This window comes from Molothrus aeneus, unplaced genomic scaffold, assembly GCF_037042795.1.
Source record: "Molothrus aeneus isolate 106 unplaced genomic scaffold, BPBGC_Maene_1.0 scaffold_30, whole genome shotgun sequence".
Taxonomy (NCBI): Eukaryota; Metazoa; Chordata; class Aves; order Passeriformes; family Icteridae; genus Molothrus; species Molothrus aeneus.
In genome coordinates, this window is record NW_027098964.1 from 1,955,417 (window position 1) to 1,976,580 (window position 21,164).

The 21,164-nt window shown below is 62.2% G+C and overlaps 2 protein-coding genes across 5 annotated transcripts in view; one reads left to right on the top strand and one right to left on the bottom strand.

Annotated features, from left to right (window-relative positions):
- Nucleotides 1-17,312, top strand: DHX16 (DEAH-box helicase 16). Of its 4 annotated transcripts, XM_066570594.1 has the most exons (21): nt 1-219; nt 1,176-1,414; nt 2,294-2,426; nt 3,520-3,576; nt 4,207-4,461; nt 6,015-6,239; nt 6,705-6,893; nt 7,422-7,532; nt 7,808-7,923; nt 8,550-8,760; nt 9,647-9,745; nt 10,426-10,578; nt 11,214-11,354; nt 12,052-12,214; nt 13,046-13,164; nt 13,731-13,798; nt 14,149-14,167; nt 14,396-14,539; nt 14,730-14,891; nt 15,762-15,935; nt 17,001-17,312. In XM_066570594.1, the coding sequence occupies exons 1-21, from the start codon at nt 10-12 to the stop codon at nt 17,127-17,129; spliced, it is 3,117 nt and encodes a 1,038-aa protein (XP_066426691.1). In that variant the 5' UTR covers nt 1-9; the 3' UTR covers nt 17,130-17,312. The 4 variants fall into 4 exon arrangements, with proteins under 4 accessions (XP_066426691.1, XP_066426690.1, XP_066426692.1 ...); XM_066570593.1 differs by lacking the exon at nt 14,149-14,167 and having other exon boundaries at nt 14,377-14,539; XM_066570595.1 differs by lacking the exon at nt 14,149-14,167 and having other exon boundaries at nt 6,018-6,239; nt 14,377-14,539.
- CUNH6orf136 (chromosome unknown C6orf136 homolog) overlaps nt 17,259-21,164 on the bottom strand; it is a 12,732-nt gene continuing 8,826 nt past the window's right edge. Inside the window, exons 11-15 of the mRNA XM_066570853.1 lie at nt 19,872-20,207; nt 18,898-18,986; nt 18,070-18,270; nt 17,564-17,633; nt 17,259-17,468 (exon numbers count right to left, since the gene is read on the bottom strand). Of these exons, the coding sequence (XP_066426950.1) occupies nt 17,385-17,468; nt 17,564-17,633; nt 18,070-18,270; nt 18,898-18,986; nt 19,872-20,207 (780 nt within the window). The 3' untranslated portion in view covers nt 17,259-17,384. The remainder of the gene's footprint in view (nt 17,469-17,563; nt 17,634-18,069; nt 18,271-18,897; nt 18,987-19,871; nt 20,208-21,164) is intronic.

Consider the following 21,164-nt stretch of genomic DNA (forward strand, 5'->3'; position numbering starts at 1 on the left):
GCAGCGGCCATGGCGGCCACGGCGGCCCTGGAGCGCTGGGTGTCCGGGCAGCTGCAGGAGCTGCTGGGCCTCAGCGCCCGCCATGTCCCCGCCTTCCTGGTGGCGCTGGCGCGGCGCAGCCGGAGCCTGGAGGAGCTGCTGGAGCGGCTGCGCGAGACCGAGGCCCTGCGCGTGGAGGAGCCGCGCGTGCGCGAGTTCGCGCGTCAGCTGTGGGACAAGGTGGGCGGGAACCCGTGAGGGGAGAGGGGGAAGGGGGCGGGGCTTCTCGGGGAGGCTCGAAAATGGGAGTGGGCGGGGCTTGTCTGAGGGGAGGCGGCTTTGTATAGAGATGGAGGCGTGGCCTAAGGGAGTGGGCGTGGTTTGAACGCGGCCTATTTAGTGCTGAGGGCGTGGCCAATGGAGAATGGGAGGAGCCTAAAGACAAGGTGCGGTCAGAAGTGGGCGTGGTTTAACCGGCTTTGAGGATGACATCATGACGAGTGGGCGTGGCTGCCACACAGCAGCCAATCAGGCTGAGCTCTGGCTTGCAATGGGCGTGGACATTTCTAGGTGTGGCCATTTAGGGTGTGGCCAAGCAGGTGTGGCCATATTGGGTGTGGTTAAGTAGGTGTGGCCAAGTGGGTGTGACCGTAGTGGGTGTGGTTAAATGGGTTTTTTTGGGGGGTTCTTTTCTGGTTATTTTTGCAATTAAGTGGTTGTTTTGGGGTTGGTTGAGTGGGTGTGGCCATATTGGGTGTGGTTAAGTAGGTGTGGCCATTTCTGGTGTGATCAAGTGGGTGTGGCCATTTCAGGTGTGGTCATAGTGGGTGTGGCCATTTCAGGTGCGGTCAAGTGGGTGTGGCCATTTCAGGTGTGGTCAAGTGGGTGTGACCATAGTGGGTGTGGTGGGTGGGGACATTTTAGGTGTGGTTAACTGGGTGTGGCCACTTTGGGGTGTGGTTAAGTGGGCGCGGCCAACCCAGGTGTGGCCATTTTGGATGCAATTAAGTGGGTGGGGCCATATTGGGGCGTGGCTAAGTAGGTGTGGCCATTTAGGGGTTGGTTCAGTAGGTGTGGCCATATTGGGTGGGGTTAAGCGGGTGTGACCATGTTGGGTGTGGTTCAGTGGGTGTGGCCATATTTGGTGTGGTTCGGTGGGCGTGTCCGTGGGCGTGTCCTGACCCCGCCCACCCCAGGTGCCCCGTGAAGCCCCCCGGGAGCCCCCCGGCCGCGCGGCCGAGCGGGCAGCGCTGGAGCTGCAGCGCCAGAACCGCGGCTACCGATTGGTGGAGAGCGACGAGGAGGAGGCGGGGCCGGGCCCCGCCCACCCCGACCACGCCCAGAACGAGCCACGCCCCCGGCGGCGACACCTGAGGCGACGTCACCGCTCCGAGTCCCCCCCCGAGACCCCCCCGGCCGCGCCCGAGCCCCCACCGTGAGTGCAGGGGGGAGTTTGGGGTGGAATCCCCACATTTTGGGGTCACCCCAATTTCGGGGGGGTCTTCCCTTCCCCTTGGGGCTCCCCCTGATCCTTTGGGTGCTGCAATTTTGGGATTTCCCCTCTCAGAACCCCCCCAAAAAAAACCCCTCAAATCCCACAAATTTCCCCTTTTTTTTGTGCTCATGGGGGGATTTTGGGGTTCCCAGGTGAGATTTTGGGATCCCAGATGGAATTTTGGGTGTCCCAAGTTGGATTTTGGGTGTCTTGAGTTGGATATTTGGGGTTCCAGGTGGAATTTTGGGTCTCAAGTTGATTTTTGCTGTCCCAGATGGGATATTGGGGTTCCCACATGAGGTTTTGGGTCTCTCAAGTCGATTTTTGGGGTTCCTGAGTGGATTTTGTGTCTCCCAAGTTCATTTTTGGGGTTCCCAGGTGGGATTTTGGGATCCCAGATGGAATTTTGGGTGTCCCAAGTTGGATTTTTGGGGTTCCCAAGTTGGATTTTGAGGTTCCCAGGTGGGGATTTTGGGGTTCCTGAGTGGATTTTGGGTCTCTCAAGTTGATTTTTGGGGTTCATCCAAGTGGGATTTTGGTGGTCCAGGTAGGATTTTGGGTGTCTCAAGTTGATTTTTGGGGGTCCCAGGTGGGATTTTGGGTTCCGAGTTGGGGTTTTGGGGTTCCTGAGTGGATTTTGTGTCTCTCAAGTTGATTTTTGCCATTTCCCGGGTGGGATTTTGGGGTTCCCGAGTTGATTTTGGGGTGGGATTTTCACCCTTCCTTCCCTCCTGGCTGGGTTCTCCCCGCTCCCACCCCCTCCCCCTCTCCCCGGGGGGGGTTTTTGGGGTCCCCCCGCCCATTCCCGGCCTCCCCAAGGGCCCCCGAGGAGCCGGAGGAGGAGTGGGAGGCGTCGGAGCGGGAGCGGCTGCGGGACCTGCGCGAGCGCGACGCCTTCGCCGAGCGCCTGCGGCGCCGGGACCGGGACCGGGGGGCTCGGGGGGACCCCAAGGTGGGGCCTGGGGGGGTCCCGGGGGGGTTTGGGGGGGTCCCGGGGGGGTTTGGGGGGGTCCCAGGGGGGTTATGGGGGGCTGGGAGGGGATGGGGGACTCCAAGGTGGGGTTTGGGGGGGTTTGAGGGGGGTTTGGGGGGTCTGGGAAGGCACGGGGGGACCCCAAGGTTGGATCTGGGGGGGTCTCAGGGGGGTTTGGGGGAGTTTGAGGGGGTTTAGGGGGCACGGGGGGACTCTAAGGTGGGGCCTGGGGGTGCTATGGGGGGTTTGGGGAGTCCTTGGGGGGTTTGGGGGGGTTCCAGGGGGGTTTGGGGGGCCTGGAGGGGCTCAGGGGACCCCAAGGTGGGGCCTGGGGGGGTCCCGGGGGGGTTTGGGGGGCACGGGGGGACCCCAAGGTGGGGTTTGGGGGGGTCCTGGGGGGGATTTGGGGGGGTCCTTGAGGAGATTTGGGGGGGTTCCAGGGGGGTTTGGGGGGTTTCAGGGGGGTTTGAGGGGAATTTGGGGGGTTCCTAGGGAGATTTGAGGGAGATTTGGGGACCTGGGGGGGTCTCAGGGGGGTCCCAGGGGGGTTATGGGGGGCTGGGAGGGGATGGGGGGACTCCAAGGTGGGGTTTGGGGGGGCTATGGGGGGTTCTTGGGGGGTTCTTGGGGGAGTTTGGGGGGTTTGAGGGGGGTTTGGGGGGATTTCGGGGGAACCCAAGGTGGGGCCTGGGGGATCCCGGGGGGGTTTGGGGGGCACGGGGGGACCCCAAGGGGGGATTTGGGGGGGTCCCAGGGGGGTTATGGGGGGGCTGGGAGGGGATGGGGGGACTTGAGGGGGTCTCAGGGGGGGTTTTGGGGGGGTTTTGGGGGGTTTGGAGGGGTCTTTGATGGGGTTTGAGGAGGGTTTGGGAGGTCCTGGGGGGCTTTGAGGTGAGTTTGGGGGCTCCGTGTGAGGTTTGAGGGGGGTTTGAAGGGGCTGGGGGGGCCTGGGGTGACTCCAATGTGGGCCTGGGGGGGTTTGGGGGCTCCTTGAGGGGGGTTTGGGGGGTCCTGGGGGGGTTTGTTGAGATCTGGTGGAGTTTGGGGCCCTCACCCCCTTTCCCTTGCCCAGGCCTACGAGGAGGCCCAGAAACGCCTGAAGATGGCGGAGGAGGAGCAGAGAGCCCTGGTGAGGGGCGGGGGAGGAGCCCCCGCTCCCCGGTCCCCTTTCCTGCCCATTCCCCTTTTCCTGCCCATTCCCCTTTTCCTGCCCGGTTTTCTTTTCCTGCCCAGTTCCCTTTTCCTGCCCAGTTCCCTTTTCCTGCCCATTTCCCTTTTCCTGCCCATTTCCCTTTTCCTGCCCAGTTCCCTTTTCCCGCCCAGTTCCCCCATTCCCCAAATCCCAGAGTACGAGCACCTGCCCATTGCACCCCATTTTAATCCCATTTTCCACCATTTTTTCCCATTTTAATGCCATTTTTTCACCATTTTTTCCCATTTTAATGCCATTTTTCACCATTTTATCCCATTTTAATGCCATTTTTCCCATTTTAATGCCATTTTCACCATTTCACCCCATTCTAATGCCATTTTTCCCATTTCCCCCAGATCCCTGAGCTGCGCAAGCGCTCCCGCCACGAGTACCTGCCCATTTCACCCCATTTTAATCCCATTTTTTCCCATTTTAATCCCATTTTACCCCATTTTAATCCCATTTCACCCCATTTTAATCCCATTTCACCCCATTTTAATCCCATTTTAATCCCATTTCACCCCATTTTTTCACCATTTTTCCCCATTTCCCCCCATTCCCCCCCAGATCCCCGAGCTGCGCAAGCGCTCCCGCCGCGAGTACCTGGCCAAGCGGGAGCGGGAGAAGCTGGAGGAGCTGGAGCAGGAGATCCAGGACGAGGAGCTGCTCTTCGGGGAGGAGGCGCTGACGCTGCCCGAGCGCCGCGAGCTGCGCTACAAACGGCGCCTGCGGGACCTGGCCCGCGACTACAAACGGGCGGGGGCCCGGGAGCAGCTGGAGAGGAGCAGCCGCTACCACATCCCCGAGGAGAGCCGGGACAAGGTGAGGGAACGGCTGGGGAAGCGAAAATCTGCACCGGGAAAAACCCCGAAACCGGCAGCTGAAATGCAGCTGAAATGAGCGCCTGGAAAATCCCGAAATTGGTACTTGAAAAACCCCAAAATTGGCACCTGAAAAACTCCAAAATTGGGACCTGAAAACCCCCGAAAGCAGCAGCTGAAATGCAGCTGAAATGAGCGCCTGGAAAATCCCAAAATTCACACCTGAAAAATCTCAAAATCTGCACCGGGAAAAACCCCGAAACCGGCAGCTGAAATGCAGCTGAAATGAGCGCCTGGAAAATCCCAGAATTGGCACCTGAGAAACCATGGAATTGGTACTTGAAAAATCACGAAATTGGGACCTGAAAAACTCCAAAATTGGGACCTGAAAAATCCCGAAATTGGCACCTGAGAAATCCCGGAATTGGTACTTGAAATATCTGAGAAAACCCCAGAGTTGGAACCTGAAAAACCCCAAAATTGGTACTTGAGATATCTGAGAAAATCCCAAAATTGGCACCTGAAAAATCCCAAAATTGGCACCTGGAAAATCCCAAAATTGGCACCTGAAAATTCTGAAATGGGCACCTGAGAAAAACACAAAATTCACACCTGAAAAATCCTGAAATTGGTACCTGAAAAATCCCGGAATTGACACCGGAAAAATCCCAAAATTCACACCTGAAAAACCCCAAAATTGGTACCTGAAAAATCCCGAAATTGGCACCTGAAAAACCCCAAAATTGGCACCTGAAAAATCCCGCCCCCAAATCCCCCCCAATCCCCCCTAAAACCTCTCCCCATGACCCCAAACCTCTCCCCACGATCCCAAATCCCCCTCAGACCTCTCCCCATGATCCCCAATTCCCCCAAACCGCCCCCAAATCCCCTCACTGACCCCCAATCGCCCCCCAAAACCCCTCCCCATGATCCCAAACCTCTCCCCATGACCCCAAACCCCCTCAAACCCCCCTAAAACCGCTCCCCATGACCCCAAACCACCCCCAAATCTCCCCCAAACCCCCCCAATCCCCCCAAAACCTCTCCCCATGATCCCAAACCCCCCCAATCCCCTCGCTCACCCCCAATTGCCCCCCAAAACCCCTCCCCATGATCCCAAACCCCCCCAAACCCCCCTAAAACCTCTGCCCATGACCCCAAACCTCTCCCCATGATCCCAAACCGCCCCCAAATCCCCCCCAAACCGCCCCCAAATCCCCTCACTCACCCCAATTCCCCCCCAAAACCTCTCCCCATGATCCCAAACCGCCCCCAAATCCCCTCGCTCACCCCAATTCCCCCCCAAAACCTCTCCCCATGACCCCAAACCGCCCCCAAATCCCCCCCAATCCCCCCCAAACCTCTCCCCATGACCCCAAATCCCCCCCAATCCCCCCCAAACCTCTCCCCATGACCCCAAATCCCCCCCAAATCCCCCCCAAACCTCTCCCCATGACCCCAAATCCCCCCCAATCCCCCCCAAACCTCTCCCCGTGACCCCAAACCCCCCAATTCCCCCCAATCCCCTCGCCGACGCCCCCATTCCCCCCCCAGAAGATCCCAGAGCGGGAGGAGGCCCAGGAGGAGGCCCTGGCGCCGCGGGACGAGCAGCGGCGCTGGGAGGAGCAGCTGCTGGGGGCGGCCGCGCTGCGCTTCGGGGCCAGGGACGCGCGCGAGCGGCGCCGGAAGGACGGCGCCGACTACGAGCTGCTGCTGGAGGAGGAGGAGATGGTGCAGTTCGTCAGCGCCGCTCAATTAGAGGGCACCGACCCCCAAAAGGTGGGGTTTGGGGTCACCCAGGGGGTCCTGGCAGGGTTTGGGGTGGATTTGGGGTGGTTTGGGGGGGATTTGGGGTCGTAGGAAGGGGTTTGGGATGGCTGGGGAAGGACCACAAGCTGCTGCTGGAGGAGGAGGAGATGGTGCAGTTCGTCAGCGCCGCTCAATTAGAGGGGACCGACCCCCAAAAGGTGGGGTTTGGGGTCACCCAGGGGGCCCTGAGTGGGTTTGGGGTCACCCAGGGGGTCCTGGCAGGGTTTGGGGTCACAAGAAGGGGTTTGGGGGGATTTGGTGTGAATTTGGTGACCCTGGGCTGTCCCCGGTGTCCCCAGGATGTCCCCGAGGCCGAGCGCCGCCGGCAGTGCAGACAGGGGGTGGTTACTGGTGGGAGCGGGGTGATTTTGGGGTGAATTTGGGGTGAATCTGGTGACACTGAGGGTGACCCCAATGACCCTGGGCTGTCCCCAGGATGTCCCCGAGGCCGTCCCCGAGGCCGAGCGCCGCCGGCAGTCGCTCCAGGACGGCCGCCGGGCCCTGCCCATCTTCCCCTTCCGGGACGAGCTGGTGGCGGCCGTGGCCCAGCACCAGGTGCTGGTGATCGAGGGCGAGACCGGCTCGGGGAAAACCACCCAGATCCCCCAGTACCTGCACGAGGAGGTGAACTGGGAGCACTGGGAGCACTGGGAGGGGATTGGGGGGGATTGGGAGGGGATTGGGGGGGACTGGGAGGGACTGGGAGGGGATTGGGGGGGATTGGGAGGGACTGGGGGGGATTTGGGGGGAAATTGGGGGGAAATTGGAAGGGACTGGGGGAACTGGGAGGGACTGGGAGGGGATTGGGGGAAATTGGGGGGGACTGGGAGGGGACTGGGAAGGGATTGGGGGGGATTGGGGGGAAATTGGGAGGGAACTGGGAGGGGATTAGGGGGGATTGGGGGGAAATTGGGAGGGACTGGGAGGGACTGGGAGGGGATTGGGGGAAATTGGGAGGGATTGGGGGGCACTGGGCTGAACTGGGAGGGACTGGGATTGAACTGGGAGTCATTTGAGAGGATTTGGGGTCCTGGGGGGATCCGGGACTGCTCAGGTCTCGTTTTTGGGGTCAGTTCAGTTCCAGGGGGGTCACTCGGGGTCGGGGGTCTCTGTCACCCCCCCTGACCCCCACATTGTCCCCAACGTCCCCAGGGCTACACTCGGGGGGGGCTGAAGATCGGCGTGACGCAGCCGCGACGCGTGGCAGCCATGAGCGTGGCAGCCAGGGTGGCCGTGGAGATGGGGACAAAGCTGGGCAACGAGGTGACAGCGGGGACAACGGGGACACTGGGGACAATGGGGGGACATTGGGGACATGGGGGGACACTGGGGACACTGGGGACACATCCCTACCCCCAACCACACCGTCCCCACCTCGGGGACACGTCCTGGTCACTCTGGGGACGCTTTGGTGACGCAGCTGGGGGCACGTGAGAGACCTCAGGGGGGTGGCCTGAGTGACCCTGAGGGGGACAGCGACCCCGGGGAGGGGACAGCAGCCCCGGGGAGGTGACAGGGCCGTGTCCCTTGTCCCCAAGGTCGGGTACAGCATCCGCTTCGAGGACTGCACGTCGGAGCGCACGGTGCTCAAGTACATGACGGACGGGATGCTGCTGAGGGAGTTCCTGACAGAGCCCGACCTGGCCTCCTACAGGTGACACTGGGACACTGGGGACACTGGGGACATTGGGGACACCTGGGGACACTGGGGATGTTGGGGACATTGGGGATGTTGGGGACATTGGGGACACTGGGGATGTGTCCTTCTTTGTGTCCCTGTCCCTGTGTCCCTGTTCCTGTGTCCATCCCCGTGTCCCCATGTCCGTGTCTCTGTGTCCATCCCCGTGTCCCTGTCCATGTCCCTATGCCCATGTCCCCATGGCCATCCCCGTGTCCATGTGTCCATCCCCGTGTCTGTGTGTCCGTGTGTCCATCCCGGTGTCCGTGTGTCCGCAGCGTGATCATGGTGGACGAGGCCCACGAGCGCACCCTGCACACGGACGTGCTCCCTGTGTCCCCATGTCCATCCCCATGTCCCCATGTCCATCCCTGTGTCCCCATGTCTATCCCCATGTCCCCGTGTCCATCCCCGTGTCCATCCCGGTGTCCGTGTGTCCATCTCCGTGTCCGTGTGTCCGCAGCGTGATCATGGTGGATGAGGCCCACGAGCGCACCCTGCACGCGGACGTGCTCCCTGTGTCCCTGTCCCCGTGTCCATCCCCGTGTCCCCGTGTCCATCCCCGTGTCCGTGTGTCCATCTCCGTGTCCGTGTGTCCGCAGCGTGATCATGGTGGACGAGGCCCACGAGCGCACCCTGCACACGGACGTGCTCTTCGGCCTCATCAAGGACATCGCTCGCTTCCGGCCGCAGCTCAAGGTCCTGGTGGCCTCGGCCACGCTGGACACCGAGCGCTTCTCGGCCTTCTTCGACCACGCGCCCGTGTTCCGCATCCCGGGGCGCCGCTTCCCCGTGGACATCTACTACACCAAGGTGACGCTGGGGACACTGGGGACATTGGGGACACTGGGGACATTGGGGACACTAGGGACATTGGGGACATTGGGGACATTGGGGCTGTTCAGGACATTGGGGACATTGGGGGTATTTGGGTCATCCCGGGGCGCCGCTTCCCTGTGGACATCTACTACACCAAGGTGACACTGGGGACACTGGGGACATCAGGGGTAACGGGGACATTGGGGACACTGGGGGTGTTCAGGGCATTGGGGTCATCCCGGGGCGCCGCTTCCCCGTGGACATCTACTACACCAAGGGGACACTGGGGACATTGGGGACACTGGGGACATCAGAGGTAACAGAGACATTGGGGACACTGGGGACATTGGGGGTGTTGGGGACATTGGGGCTGTTCAGGGCATTGGGGACATTGGGGACATTGGGGGTATTTGGGTCATCCTGGGGCGCCGCTTCCCCGTGGACATCTATTACACCAAGGGGACACTGGGGACACTGGGGACATTAATGGGGACATTGGGGACATCAGGGGTAACGGGGACATTGGGGACACTGAGGACATTGGGGACATCAGGAGACATTGGGGGTGTTCAGGGCATTGGGGACATTGGGGACACTGGGGACATTGGGGGCATTTAGGGCATTGGGGATGTTAATGGGACATTAATGGGGACATTGGGGGTGCTCAGGGCATTGGGGACATTGATGGGGACATTGATGGGGACATTGGGGGTGCTCAGGGGTACCTGGCTCTGTGGGCTCTTGAGAGTGTTTGGGGACACAGGAGAAGGGGGGGGGGATGGCTGGGGATCTTTGGGGACAGCTGGGGCTGGTGTTCCCATGTCCCCTGTGTCCCCCTGCTGTCCCCAATGTCCCCCTGATGTCCCCAATGTCCCCGCAGGCGCCTGAGGCCGATTACCTGGAGGCCTGCGTGGTGTCGGTGCTGCAGATCCACGTCACCCAACCCCCGGGGGACATCCTGGTCTTCCTCACCGGGCAGGTCAGTGTCGCCTCAGTGTCCCCTCGGTGTCCCCTCAGTGTCCCCTCGGTGTCCCCTCAGTGTCCCCTCAGTGTCACCTGCGTGTCCCCTCAGTGTCCCCTCGGTGTCACCTCAGTGTCGCCTCAGTGTCCCCTCGGTGTCCCCTCAGTGTCCCCTCGGTGTCCCCTCGGTGTCCCCTCAGTGTCACCTGGCTGTCCCTGGGTGTCCCCTCAGTGTCCCCTCGGTGTCCCCTCGGTGTCCCCTCAGTGTCCCCTCAGTGCCCCCTCAGTGTCCCCTCGGTGTCCCCTCAGTGTCCCCTCAGTGTCCCCTCGGTGTCCCCTCACTGTCACCTGCGTGTCCCTGTGTGTCCCCTCAGTGTCACCGTGTCCCCCTGCTCTCCCCATCCCTGCAGGTGTCCCTGTTCTCTCCTGTCCCCAACCCCAATTTCCTGACACCGGTCTTTGTCCCTCTGTGTCCCCAGTCTCCCAAATGTCCCCAATGTCCCCAATGTCCCTGATACCCCTGAGTGTCCCCAATGTCCCCAACGCTGTCCCCAGTGTCAGGAGGAGATCGAGGCCTGCGTGGAGCTGGTGCAGGAGCGCTGCTGGTGCTGCCCCTGTCCCCAATGTCCCCAAATCTCCCAAATGTCCCCAGTGTCCCCAATGTCCCCAACGCTGTCCCCAATGTCCCCTGGCTGTCAGGAGGAGATCGAGGCCTGCGTGGAGCTGCTGCAGGAGCGCTGCCGCCGCCTGGGCTCGCGCCTGCCCGAGCTGCTGGTGCTGCCCATCTACGCCAACCTGCCCTCGGAGCTGCAGGCCCGCATCTTCCAGCCCACGCCCCCCGGCGCCAGGAAGGTGCGCTGGCCCTTTAAGAGAGGGGCGGGGCCTCGGGAGGGGGCGTGGTGTCATGGGAGAGGGGCGGGGTTTGAGGAAAATGGGGTGGGGTTTCATTTACAGGGCCAGGAAAGTGCGCTGGCCCTTTAAGAGAGGGGCGTGGCCTCGGGAGGGGGCGTGGTGTCATGGGAGAGGGGCGGAGTTTAAGGAAAATGGGTGGGGTTTCATTTAGGGAGCCAGGAAGGTGCGTTGGCCCTTTAAGAGAGGGGGTGGAACCTGAGAGGGGGGTGTGGCTTCATGAAAGTGGGTGGAGCTTAATTGGGTGTGGTCAGAAGAGGCGGGGCCTAAAGGGGTGTGGTTTTCTGGGTGTGGTCAGAATGGGTGGGGCTAGATTTGGGTTGGTCAGAGTGGGTGTGGCTCAATTGGGTGTGGTCAGAATGGGCGTGGTCTAAACAGGGTGTGGCTCAATTGGGTGCGGTCAGAATGGGCGGAGCCTAAAGGGGTGCGGCTTCCTTGGGCCTGGCCCGCAGCGTAGCCCGTGATTGGCTGGAGCTCCGAGTGGGCGGGGCTTAACAGCAGCAGTGCTTTCAATGGGGGCGTGGCCTGCGAGGGCACGTCCCGGGCGTGTCCCAGCGGGGTCCCCACCCCTGGCGCAGGTGGTGGTGGCCACCAACATCGCCGAGACCTCGGTGACCATCGACGGCATCGTCTACGTGCTGGACCCCGGCTTCTGCAAGCAGAAGAGCTACAGCGCCCGCACGGGCATGGAGTCCCTGGTGGTGACACCCTGCTCCAAGGTGCGTCACCTGTGCCACCTGGGTGTCACCTGTGTCACCTGGGTGTGACCTTACTGTCATCTATTGTCACCTATTGTCACCCTATTGTCACCTGTTGTGAGCCCCCCGCACGGGCATGGAGTCCCTGGTGGTGACACCCTGCTCCAAGGTGCGTCACCTGTGCCACCTGGGTGTCACCTGGGTGTCACCTGTGTCACCTGGGTGTGACCTTATTGTCACCTATTGTCATCTATTGTCACCTGTTGTCACCCTATTGTCATCTGTTGGGAGCCCCTGCACGGGCATGGAGTCCCTGGTGGTGACCCCTGCTCCAAGGTGCGTCACCTGTGTCACCTGGGTGTCACCTGGGTGTCACCTGTGTCACCTGTGTGTGACCTTACTGTCATGTATTGTCACCTATTGTCACCCTATTGTCACCTGTTGTGAGCCCCCGCACGGGCATGGAGTCCCTGGTGGTGACGCCCTGCTCCAAGGTGTGTCCCGGGTGTGTCCCAGGTGCGTCACAGGTGTGTCCCAGGTGTCCTGGGTGTGTCCCAGGTGTCCCGGGTGTGTCCCAGGTGTGTCCCAGGTGTGTCCCGGGTGTGTCCCAGGGGTGTCCCAGGTGTGTCCCAGGTGTGTCCCAGGTGTCCCAGGTGTGTCCCGGGTGTGTCCCAGGTGTGTCCCAGGTGTGTCACAGGTGTCCCCTTGGTGTCCCCAGGCCTCAGCCAATCAGCGCGCGGGCCGCGCCGGCCGCGTGGCTCCCGGGAAGTGTTTCCGGCTCTACACGGCCTGGGCGTTCCAGCACGAGCTGGAGGAGACGGCGGTGCCGGAGATCCAGAGAGCCGACCTGGGAGCGCTGGTGCTGCTGCTCAAGAGCCTGGGTAGGGACTGGGACGGACTGGGACGGACTGGGAGGGACTGGGAATGGACTGGGAATGGACTGGGAGGGACTGGGAGGGACTGGGAATGGACTGGGAGGGACTGGGAGGGGATTGGGGGGCACTGGGAGGGACTGGGAATGGAGTTATGGGCACTGGGAGGGACTGGGATGGACTGGGAGGGACTAGGAATGGACTGGGAGGGACTGGGAGGGACTGGGATGGACTGGGAGGGACTGGGACGGACTGGGAGGGACTGGGACGGACTGGGAGGGGATTGGGGGGCACTGGGAGGCACTGGGAGGGACTGGGAATGGACTGGGAATGGACTGGGAGGGACTGGGACGGACTGGGATGGACTGGGAGGGACTGGGAATGGAGTTATGGGCACTGGGAGGGACTGGGAGAGACTGGGACAGACCTGGGGGCGCTGGTGCTGCTGCTCAAGAGCCTGGGTAGGGACTGGGACGGACTGGGAGGGACTGGGATGGACTGGGAGGGACTGGGAATGGAGTTATGGGCACTGGGAGGGACTGGGAGGGACTGGGAGGGACTAGGAATGGACTGGGAGGTACTGGGAATGGAGTTATGGGCACTGGGAGGGACTGGGATGGACTGGGACAGACATGGGAGCGCTGGTGCTGCTGCTCAAGAGCCTGGGTAGGGACTGAGATGGACTGGGAGGGACTGGGAGGGGATTGGGGGGCACTGGGAGGGACTGGGAATGGACTGGGAGGGACTGGGGACACCAGGGTGACGCAGGGGGGTTGGGGACAGCCAGGTGACCCCGAGGTGACCCAGGGTGACCCCGAGGTGACCCCGAGGTGTCCCCAGGGATCAATGACCTGATCCACTTTGACTTCCTGGACCCCCCCCCCCACGAGACGCTGGTGCTGGCGCTGGAGCAGCTCTACGCCCTGGGGGCGCTGAACCACCTGGGCGAGCTCACCACGGTACTGGGAGGGACTGGGAGCACTGGGAGGGACTGGGAATACTGGGAGAGGGATTGGGAATGGGGAATGAACCACCTGGGCGAGCTCACCACGGTACTGGGAGCACTGGGAGCACTGGGAGGGACTGGGACGGACTGGGAGGGACTGGGAATACTGGGAGGGGAACTGGGAATGGGGAATGAACCACCTGGGGGAGCTCACCACGGTACTGGGAGGGACTGGGAATACTGGGAGGGACTGGGAATGGGGAATGAACCACCTGAACCACCTGGGCGAGCTCACCACGGTACTGGGAGGGACTGGGAGCACTGGGAGGGACTGGGAATACTGGGAGGGACTGGGAATGGGGAATGAACCACCTGAACCACCTGGGCGAGCTCACCACGGTACTGGGAGGGACTGGGAGCACTGGGAGGGACTGGGAATGGGGAATGAATCACCTGGGCGAGCTCACCACGGTACTGGGAGGGACTGGGAGGGACTGGGACACACTGGGAGTGTCCCCGGGGGTCTCCCTGGTGGTCACTCTGTCCGTCTGTCCCCTCTGTCCCCCCCGTCTGTCCCAGCTGGGCCGGCGCATGGCGGAGCTGCCGGTGGAGCCCATGTTGGCCAAGATGATCCTGGCGAGCGAGCAGTGAGTGACAGATGCGTCCCCAAAGTGTCCCCAGTGTGTCCCCAGTGTGTCCCCAGTGTGTCCCATCTCCTCTGAGTGTCCCCAAAGTGTCCCCAATGTCCCCACCCAGGTAAAACTTCACGGAGGAGGTGCTGACGTTGGCTGCCATGTCCCCAATGTCCCCTCAGTGTCCCCAGTGTCCCCATTGTCACAGATATGGCTGTACTGAGGAGGTGCTGACAGTGTCCCCAATGTCCCCTCAGTGTCCCCTCAGTGTCCCCAATGTCCCCATTGTCACAGATATGGCTGTACCGAGGAGGTGCTGACAGTGTCCCCAGTGTCCCCTGAGTGTCCCCAATGTCCCCAATCAGGTACGGCTGCACAGAGGAGGTGCTCACAGTGGCGGCCATGCTCTCGGTGAACAACGCCGTGTCCCCAATGTCCCCTCAGTGTCCCCAATGTCCCCAATGTCCCCATTGTCACAGATATGGCTGTACTGAGGAGGTGCTGACGGTGGCGGCCATGCTCTCGGTGAACAACACTGTGTCCCCAATGTCCCCTCAGTGTCCCCAATGTCCCCAATGTCCCCGTTGTCACAGATATGGCTGTACTGAGGAGGTGCTGACGGTGGCGGCCATGCTCTCGGTGAACAACGCCGTTTTCTACCGGCCCAAGGACAAGGTGCTCCACGCCGACAGCGCCCGCGTGGCCTTCAGCGTGCCCGGCGGCGACCACCTGGTGCTGCTCAACGTCTACAACCAGGTACGGGGACACCTCGGGGACACCGGGGACATCGCGGGGCTGGGGCCACCTCCGGCGGCAGCACTGACCTTTGTGTCCTTTGTGTGTCCCCGTCTCGCCGTCCTCGTCCCTCTCGTGCCGATGTCACCGCGCGCCCCTGCCTGCGCTGTGCCCCCGTGTCCCCCCCGTGTGCCCCCCGTGTCCCCTCCAGTGGGTGGCCAGCGGTCACTCCCTGCAGTGGTGCTACGAGCACTTTGTCCAGGCGCGCTCCCTGCGCCGCGCCCGGGACGTGCGGGAGCAGCTGCAGGGGCTGATGGAGCGCGTGGAGATCGCCCCGTCCTCCTGCCAGGGCAACCTGGACCTGGTGCGCAAGGTAAACCCCAAAATATCCCCCAAAATATCCCCCAAAATGTCTCCAAATACACCTCAAAATATCCCCCAAAATACCCCAAAATATTCACAAAATATCCCACGGAATAACCCCAAATCACGCCTCCGCCCCGTCCTCCTGCCAGGGCAACCTGGACCTCGTCAGGAAGGTAAACCCCAAAATATCCCCCAAAATCTCCCCAAATACACCTCAAAATATCCCCCAAAATATCCATGAAATATCCCACGGAATAACCCCAAATCACGCCTCAGCCCCGTCCTCCTGCCAGGGCAACCTGGACCTGGTGCGCAAGGTAAACCCCAAAATATCCCAAAATACACCCCAAAATATCCCCCAAATACACCCTAAAATAAACCCCAAATACACCTCAAAATATCCCAAAATACCCCTAAAATATCCCAAAATATCCCCCAAACACCCCCTAAAATATCCACTGATTCCAGTGTATCCCAGTGCTCTCCCAGTCCCTCCCAGTCCCTCCCAGTCCATCCCAGTCCATCCCAGTTTATCCCAGTGCTCTCCCAGTCCCTCCCAGTCCCTCCCAGTGCCCCCTAAACTGATCCCAGTCCCCTCCAACTCCATCCCAATCCCCTTTAACTTCCTCCCAGTCCATCCCAGTCCCTCCCAGTCCCTCCCAGTCCCTCCCAGTATATCCCAGTGCCAATGTCCCCTCTCTGTGTCCCCCCCAGGCCATCACAGCCGGGTTCTTTTACCACACGGCGCGGCTGGCGCGGGGCGGGTACCGATCCCAGTCCATCCCAGTCCCTCCCAGTCCATCCCAGTCCCTCCCAGTCCCTCCCAGTGCCCTCCCAGTATATCCCAGTAACAGTGTCCCCGTTTTTGTCCCCCCAGGCCATCACAGCCGGGTTCTTTTACCACACGGCGCGGCTGGCGCGGGGCGGGTACCGCACGGTGAAGCACCAGCAGCCGGTGTTCATCCACCCCAACAGCGCCCTGTTCGCCCTGCAGCCCCGCTGGGTGCTCTACCACGAGCTGGTGTGCACCTCCAAGGAGTTCATGAGACAGGTGGGGACACCTGGGGACACCTTTGGGGACACCTGGGGACACTCTGGGGACATGGGGACACAGGGCAGTGTGGGTACGGGGACACAGGGTGGGTATGGGCACACGCTGGGTGCTGCACCACGAGCTGGTGTGCACCTCCAAGGAGTTCATGAGACAGGTGGGGACACCTGGGGACACTGCAGGGACACCTGGGGACACTGTGGGGACATGGGGACACAGGGCAGTGTGGCTATGGGGACACAGGGTGGGTATGGGCACACGCTGGGTGCTGCACCACAAGCTGGTGTGCACCTCCAAGGAGTTCATGAGACAGGTGGGGACACCTGGGGACACTGCAGGGACACCTTGGGGACATGGGGACACAGGGTGGGTACAGGGACACACTGAGTGCACACCATGATGTGCGCCTCCAAGGGGTTCATGAGACAGGTGGGGACACCTGGGGACACCTTGGGGACATGGCAGGGACACAGGGCAGGGACACGGTGTGGGTACGGGGACACAGGGGACGCACCTCCAAGGTGACAAAGCAGTGACCCCAAGCCATCACCGCCATCCCCACATGTCCCCAGGTGTGCTTAGGGGTGTCCCCAGGTGTGTCCCAGGTGTGTGACAGGTGTGTCCCAGGTGTGTGACAGGTGTGTGACAGGTGTCCCTTGTCCCCAGGTGATCGAGATCGACAGCTCCTGGCTGTCCTTAGGGATGTCCCCAGGTGTCCCTGGCTGTCTGTAGGGATGTCCCCAGGTGTGTCCCAGGTGTGTGACAGGTGTGTCCCTTGTCCCCAGGTGATCGAGATCGACAGCTCCTGGCTGTCATTAGGGATGTCCCCAGGTGTGTCCCAGGTGTCATAGATGTCCCCAGGTGTGTCCCCAGGTGTGTCCCAGGTGTGTGACAGGTGTGTCCCTTGTCCCCAGGTGATCGAGATCGACAGCTCCTGGCTGTCCTTAGGGATGTCCCCAGGTGTCCCTGGCTGTCTGTAGGGATGTCCCCAGGTGTGTCCCAGGTGTGTCCCAGGTGTCCCCAGGTGTGTCCCAGGTGTGTGACAGGTGTGTCCCTTGTCCCCAGGTGATCGAGATCGACAGCTCCTGGCTGCTGGAGGTCGCCCCCCATTATTACCAGGCCAAGGAGCTCGAGGACGGCAGCGGCCGCAAAATGCCCAAAAAAGCCGGGAAATCGCGGGAGGAGCTGGGCTGACCCCGCCCCCTGGGGACATTTGGGGACATTGGGGACATTTGGGGACATTTGGGGACATTGGGGACACCATCAGGGCACAGCCCAATACACCCCCCCCTCCCCGTGCTCGGGGACGCCGCTGTCCCCGTGTCACCGCTGCTCCTTTATTCTGTACATTAATTTAAGGGAGGGGAGGGGACAAAGGGGACAAAGGTGACAAAGGTGACAAAGGGTGGGGGGGGGCGCGCAGGTGTCGCTGTCACCTCCGTGGTGGCCTCAGGGCCGGGCCAGCGCCACCGCCAGCGCCGCGGCCACCAGCAGCTTCTTGGGCTCGGGGACGGCCGTGGGGGCTGGCATCAGCTGGGGACACCAAAGTGTCACCGAGGTGTCCCCGAGGTGTCACCAAGGTGTCCCCAAGGTGTCACCAAGGTGTCCCCAGGTGTCCCCAGACTCACCTTGTCCACGCGGTGGCAGCGGATGAGCCCCTGGGGGTTGAGGAAGAAGGTGGAGAGGGCGTCGTAGGACCTGGGGGGACATCGGGGGGGACACTTGGGGACATCGGGGTGGCGCCAGCGCCTCAGGGGTGACACGGGGGTGACACGGGGTGACTCAGGTGTGACTCAGGTGTGACTCAGGGGGGTCACTGAGCGCAGCAGGCGCCACTGGTGCTGGTGGTAGAAGGGGGTGACACAGAGGGGGACACGGGGGGATGGCAGAGGCGACACGAGGGTGACACAGGTGTGACACAGGGGGTGACACAGTGACAATGGGGGGTGACACAGTGACAATGAGGTGTGTTCCAGGTGTGTCCGTACCTGAGCAGTGTCCGTTTGTCCCGCCGGTACCAGCGCAGCAGCAGCAGGGGCAGGGGCAGTGACACAGGGATGGCACAGGGGGTGACACGGGGGTGACACAGTGACAATGGGGGGTGACACAGGTGTGACACAGGTGTGTCCCTCACCTGAGCAGTGTCCGTTTGTCCCGCCGGTACCAGCGCAGCAGCAGCAGGTGCAGGGGCAGCCCCGTCAGGCGCCACCGCGCCCGCAGGCTCCAATCCTCCGGGTGCCGCGTCAGCGCCAGCACCTCCAGCCTGAGGCTGGCAAAGTAACCCCAGGCCAGGGCCCGGCACAGCGCCACGGCCACGGCGTACATGGCCCGGCCCCTGGGGACACGGGGACAGGGTCATTGTCACCTCCCTGTGCCACCCCATCACTGCCATTGTCACCCATTGTCACTGCCCTGCACAGCGCCACGGCCACGGCGTACATGGCCCGGCCCCTGGGGACATGGACACAGTCATTGTCACCCACTGTCACCTCCCTGTGCCACCCCATCACTGCCATTGTCACCCACTGTCACCCATTGTCACTGCCCGGCACAGCGCCACGGCCACGGCGTACATGGCCCGGCCCCTGGGGACACGGACACGGTCATTGTCACCCATTGTCACCCATTGTCACCTCCCTGTGCCACCCTGACACTGCCATTGTCACCCATTGTCACTGCCCTGCACAGCGCCACGGCCACGGCGTACATGGCCCGGCCCCTGGGGACACGGGGACACGGGACAGGGTCATTGTCACCTCCCTGTGCCACCCCATCACTGCCATTGTCACCCATTGTCACTGCCCTGCACAGCGCCACGGCCACGGCGTACATGGCCCGGCCCCTGGGGACACGGACACGGTCATTGTCACCCATTGTCACCCATTGTCACCTCCCCGTGCCACCCTGCAGGTGTCCATGGCTGTCCCCAGTGTCCCCCCCCCGTGTCCCCGGTGTCACCCACCGCGTGTGCAGGTGCAGGTGCTGGCACTGGAACTCCACGTCGGGGGCGTACAGGGCATAGTCCGGGATCTTCAGGAAGAAATTGGGGAGCTGGGGGGGACACGGGGGGGTCACCGGGGCCGCTGTCACCTCCCCCTGGTGCTGTCACCTCCCCGGGGTTGTTGTCACCTCCCCCTGGTGCTGTCACCTCCCCCAGTCCTGTCCCACCCCCTTTTCCTGTCAATCCCCCACAGTTTTGTCACCCCCTCCTCCATTTTGTCACCTCCTCCCCAGCGCTGTCACCCCCCCATTCTGTCACCCCCCCCCCCCATTTTGTCACCCCGTCCCCATTTCATCACCCCCTCCCCAGTGTCCCCAATGCTGTCACACCCCCCCATTTTGTGCCCCCCTCCCCATTTCATCACTGCCTCTATTTGTCACCCCCCCTTCCTCATTTTGTCACCCCCTGCCCATTCTGTCCCCCTTCCCCATTTTGTCCCCCCCACCCCCATTTTGTCTCCCCCTCCCCATCTTATCCTTGTCCCCATTGTGTCCCCCCCCTCCCATTTTGTGTCCCCCTCCCCATCTTATCCCTGTCCCCATTGTCCCCGTCCCCATTTTGTCCCCCCCCTCCCCATTGTCCCCCCCTTCTCCCCATTGTCCCCCCCTGTCCCCATTGTCCCCCCCTTGTCCCCACTGTCCGTCCCCACTGTCCCCCCCCCATCCCCACTGTCCCCCCCTGTCCCCATTTTGTCCCCCCCTGTCCCCACTGTCCCCCCCTTGTCCCCATTGTCCCCCTGTCCCCATTGTCCCTCCCCACTGTCCCCCCCTGTCCCCACTGTCCCCCCCTTGTCCCCACTGTCCCCCCTTGTCCCCATTGTCCCCCCATTGTCCCCACTGTCCCCCCCTGTCCCCATTTTGTCCCCCCCTGTCCCCATTGTCCCCCCATTGTCCCCACTGTCCCCCCCCGTCCCCATTTTGTCCCCCCGGTGTCACCTCGTGCCGCAGCCTCTCGTGCATGCTGGCCAGGTGCTCCTCCATGGACGGGGGGGGGCTCTGGGGGTTCCCCCCGCTGCCCTTTGGGGAGGGGGTCCCCGGGGAGGGGGAGGGGCTGGGGGCGGGGCCCAGCAGCAGCCGCCGCCCCCCGAAGGGGCCGGGCCGGGGCGGGTCCCTGACGGCGATGTCGTCCTCGCTCCTCCCGTCCACCGTGGTCACCGGAGCCCCCCCGAGCCCCTGCAGCCCCCGGGGAGGGGTCCCGGGGGGCCGGGGGGGGCAGCGCGGGGGCGGCAGCAGAGCCAGGGCCGGGCCCGGAACCAGGGGGGGCTCCAGGTCCTGGAAATTGGGGGGGAAAGGGGAAAATTGGGGGGGGAAATTGGGGAATGGAGGGGGGGAAAGGGGAATTGAGGGGGGGAAAGGGGGAATTGAGGGGGAAAGGGGGAATTGTGGGGGGAAAGGGGGAATTGAGGGGGGAAAGGGGGAATTGGGGGGGGGAAAAGGGGAAATTGGGGGGGGGAAAGGGGAAATTGGGGGGGGAAAAGGGGAAATTGGGGGGGGAAAGGGGAAATTGGGGGGGGAAAAGGGGAAATTGGGGGGGGAAAGGGGAAATTGGGGGGGGAAAAGGGGAAATTGGGGGGGAAAAGGGGAAATTGGGGGGGGGAAAGGGGGAATTGTGGGGGGAAAGGGGGAATTGGGGGGGAAAGGGGAAATTGGGGGGGGAAAGGGGGAATTGAGGGGGGAAAGGGGGAATTGGGGGGGAAGGGGAAATTGGGGGGGGGAAAGGGGGAATTGAGGGGGGGGAAGGGGAATTGAGGGGGGGAAGGGGAATTGAGGGGGGGAAAGGGGAATTGAGGGGGGGAAAGGGGGAATTGGGGCGGGAAAGGGGAAATTGAGGGGGGAAAGGGGGAATTGAGGGGGGAAAGGGGAAATTGGGGGGGAAAAAGGGGGATTTGGAGGGGAAAAGGGGAATTTGAGGGTGAAAAAAGGGAAATTGGGGGCAAGGGGGAATTTGGGGGGGAAAGGGGGAATGGGGGAGGAAAAGAAGAATTTAGGGGGAAAAAAGGGAAATTTGGTGAAAAAAGAATTTGGGGGTGAAAAAGGGGAAATTGGGGGTGAAAAAGGGGAAATTGGGGGGGGGAAAGGGGGAAATTGGGGGCAAGGGGGAATTTGGGGGTAAAAAGGGGATTTTGGGGGGGGAAAAGAAGAATTTAGGGGGGAAAAACGGGAAATTTGGTGGAAAAAAGGGGAATTTGGAGGGGAAAAGGGGATTTGAGGGTGAAAAAGGAAAAATGG